At 41.1% G+C, this 3,717-nt stretch overlaps 1 protein-coding gene across 1 annotated transcript; it reads right to left on the bottom strand.

The window, feature by feature from the left end:
• Positions 1-279: 279 nt before the first annotated feature.
• LOC123059262 (inactive anthranilate O-methyltransferase 1) lies at positions 280-2,704 on the bottom strand. Its single transcript, XM_044481869.1, has 4 exons — positions 2,466-2,704; positions 1,269-1,661; positions 936-1,202; positions 280-841 (listed from the first exon to the last, which is right to left on the bottom strand). Exons 1-4 carry the CDS (start codon positions 2,538-2,540, stop codon positions 494-496), a joined length of 1,083 nt encoding a protein of 360 aa, XP_044337804.1. The 5' UTR covers positions 2,541-2,704; the 3' UTR covers positions 280-493.
• Between the last annotated feature and the right edge of the window lie 1,013 nt (positions 2,705-3,717).

Raw genomic sequence — 3,717 nt, 5'->3', positions numbered from 1 at the left:
TTTGATTAAATCCATAAAAAAATGTGCCCATATCAACAATAACATATTAGTTTCATGAGATTCTCAATGAATATATTTTCATACTAAGTGTAGTTGATGTTGTACATTTTGATATATTTTTGTGTAAAGTTGGTCAAATATAAAGATAAACTACTTAGGACCAACATGTAAATTGAAGTATTTTAGATCGAAGGAAATTTCATTAATAGGCTTAGCTAGTCGATCCAATAAGTAAATACATAGGGAAATCTATGTGAATTGGCGGTGGATTCAACATTTATTCTCCTTTAGGGCTCCTTTACTCTCATTGCATATCTTCCTAAAACCGATACATGACACAAATGTCAGTCTGAATTTGTGCACGCCATACATCCATCACACAATGTTACATAGACAACAACACGATTTTGCTTATTTATATGTCCATTCCACACAATCAAGTACGATCTCATTAAATGTGGTGCATGTATCTTCATGCACCTATACCTCATCTTCATGCCTTCGCGAGGGATACAACCAGCATAGCTCGGGAGGTTCTGACCCGCTCCTCTCGCAAGCTCCCATCCACATCCAGACTCCAATGCAGCTCAGCCGCCCTCACAAATTCATCCATAACCTCTCCAAAATGCTGGACTATTATCGGCTCAAATAAGGCTATCAGATTATTCACAAACTTTCTTGGGCTGCTCAGAGCAATGTTCATTTCGGCTGTAGGGTCATGGACACGCATCTCCTTGATCGAAAAGGACCCCTCTTCTTTGATGATCTCCCTTACCTGTTCGATGGAAGGTCCATGGAGCGGTACATAGAAACAATCAAATTTTGCTTTGTCGATCACACCCTGTCAGACATGTCATGAGATTGGGAGGTAAAATAACCGCACATACAATTGCAATAGATAATCTGCTATACTAGAAAAGGGCAAATAAATGTACCTCCGCGACCATTACACTTAGAATCTGAGCTACAATTCCCGGGAAAAGAGAGAATTTGGAGGCGATTACATCAGAACGCGTCCCTACCAGGGAAATAACCATCCGGCCTCCTGAGACCAACTCTTTGGCTCTCAGCTCCAGGAAAAGCTCGAAATCTTTCCTGAATTGTTTTTCATAAGCCTCACGGACCATTGGGAGCATTTCACGCCTAGCATGCTCATCAATGTCGAACGCTGGGATGCGGTTCCTCGTTAGATCTTCGGGAGCCTGTAAAGGTAAAATTTTGCTTAAACTCACAAGCAATCCAATTGGATCAATTCTTTGAGCTCTAACCTTTGATAGCCATTGCAAGCTGTTCGATGCGCAAACAACATGCAGGGAGTTACTAGTGAAGAGGCGCTCGTAAAACGATCCCGGTGCGACACCTGTCACGACAACAGGGTTCTTGCTTTGACGGAGTGTGACCAAGCTCTTCACGACCATGTTGAAGTCAGTGTCAGGAAGGTCATTGAGCAGCACACATATTTCCGGTGGTGGCTGCTGTAACTGAACGCAATGGTTGTGGATGGCATTGATGGCAGTCGATACCAGTGCTAGAGCATTTGGACCAGAGGAGCATCCCAAGTCCGCGATCACTATCTTTCCGTGCAACAAGGTACTGGTGCTGCTGCATAAGTCCGTGATGACCTCTTCTATCAGGGGCTTCATCCTGTTCTGCTCAGCCTTCTGCAATCAAGTTGTAGTCCTTCAGAAAATCTAGTCTAGCTACTATTTTTGCTCAATGGTGTGTTAATTAGCTCATACGCTTTTATCTTTATAAAGCCATCTTCTAGTACCATAGAGCAGGCTGCTAAGCGCATCAACAAGCGACAACATATATTTCTTTCTTTTTACAATTTCGCTACACAGCTCCTACTTTTTGTGTGGCTTTGTCTGCTGAATCCGGTGTAGCAATGCAGAACATTATCCAGCTCGCCCAACACAATCACTTTTTTTGTCTTGAACATTCTATTTCTTACAAATATTTTGATTTGTTGACGAAAGCCTTGATCTGCTAGGACATCACTTTTAGCCTGCATATTCTTTTTACCCGCAGTGTCCAAATTCTCCAAAGTACTTTTCAACGAATTACTCTTCATGAACACGTTAATACTATCAAGAAAGGGATTTGTTCTGTCTTGAAGACATTTCTCTTCTCCTTTCATGTTGTTTAATTAACTTAGGATGCAGAGAGCGAAGGAGAAAGCCAGTATCCAGTATTAAATGCAACGAGCTACAAAAGGGTACATACAACCAAGCATTTAACAAATTATATGCACCCCGATTTCTTCTCTAACATTGCTCTATCGGCTCTTCGTTGAAATCACGGTAATACTAGTTCATTTTTGGAAGCGAAGTGTCAAATAAAAGCTCATAGAAACCACTCAATGAAAAGATAAGATACTACCTTAAAACTGGATCTTCAGTTTTGGAAGCCAAATATCAAATAAAAGGTCATAGAGACCACTCAATGAAAAGATAAGATACTACCTGAAAACTGGAGTTGCGAGCATAGCTTGTTTCGCCTTGCCCATGCTTCATATGCACAGCCTGTTTGGAGGCCATGGCTCTGTCTAGAGCAAGCTAGGCTAAAGTGCTAGACTGCAGGTTTGACTGAATCTGCAGGAAACAGGTTAGTGGTGTAAATACTAGCAATGAAGTAGCTAGACCTCAAATATCTCGATCGTTTTCCTGGGACCATCCACAATGGCCGCTGGTACGGTGCTGACAACGTTGTTCCACTTAAATCTGGCAATGACGTTTCAGAAATGGAAAGTAGCATTTATAGAATCTTTTCTTTCAGTGATATTGTTTTCATATATTAATTATTTACAGTGACAGTAGTTAATTATTCTTCAGCGCTTATGCAGAGTAACCTTGCTATTGGGCGAAGACGTACAATTGCACTTTGCAAGGAGAGATAACAAGTCATGCTTAGAGTACATATGTGGAAAACTTTTATCTAATCCTCATCGAAAATGGGGAAGACGCGGAATAATACTCGGCTTTAGCAAAAAAAAAACAATAACTTGTAAAGGTAGACATCCATGTATACTTCATATGTCGCGGCATACTCAACCAAGTCACCTTCACCGAAATAGAGGCAAACTCGAGCACTCCTTTACGACAGGCACATTCATGGGTGTCTGCTTTGAAAGCAATAGGAATGCTGAAGACCACAATTTTTAGAGCCTTTCTGACCCAACTTGAACTTCAGTTCCATGCAAATTTCCATCGCATGGCAATAACGCATCTTCTTAAGCTACATGGCTCGTCAATAGTGGCATGAAAGAGCTGAATTCTCTCAAGTGACACACCACTAAGCACAAACAACCTGAGAAATAATTCAAACTGACTCTGTACTTTTGATATGATAAAATCTATCTTGCTTTCGTTTCATGATCCTCATGTCAACATTTGGAACGTAGCAAATCATTCAGACGCCTCGCTTATGGCCAGTCATTGCAATGAGGGAACCCTGCAAAACTTATTAATTACTAGCTCCTCATATGATCTAGTCGAGGATTTGAGGTCGTTGTTAGTCAGCAAAGATGCATGGCTCAGAAAAAAGAATAGGCTGTAACTAGCAAGGAAAAAAAGTACAGGTGCAAAAACACAAGAGCTAACAATGAAAGAAAAAAAAGAGAAAAAATCATAACCGGTCGCTACAACAGGAGCGCTGGCTTTACAAGGAAGGGAAGGGACACTACGTAGTCTTTGAGAGGAGTAGCTGCGCAGCATT

Source organism: Triticum aestivum, chromosome 3A (assembly GCF_018294505.1).
Source record: "Triticum aestivum cultivar Chinese Spring chromosome 3A, IWGSC CS RefSeq v2.1, whole genome shotgun sequence".
NCBI classification, from domain to species: domain Eukaryota; kingdom Viridiplantae; phylum Streptophyta; class Magnoliopsida; order Poales; family Poaceae; genus Triticum; species Triticum aestivum.
The sequence above is the reverse complement of the archived record's forward strand: the minus strand, read 5'-3'. Positions and strand labels throughout refer to the sequence as shown.

What these genes read in the sequence shown, in the direction of transcription:
- LOC123059262 (XM_044481869.1), bottom strand. Translation starts at nt 2,540, where the DNA reads ATGGCCTCCAAACAGGCTGTGCATATGAAGCATGGGCAAGGCGAAACA. An exon ending in CTCGCAACTCCAGTTTTCAG is followed by an intron (nt 1,662 to 2,465) that starts GTAGTATCTTAT and finishes ACTTGATTGCAG; the next exon opens with AAGGCTGAGCAGAACAGGAT. An exon ending in GCTTGCAATGGCTATCAAAG is followed by an intron (nt 1,203 to 1,268) that starts GTTAGAGCTCAA and finishes TTACCTTTACAG; the next exon opens with GCTCCCGAAGATCTAACGAG.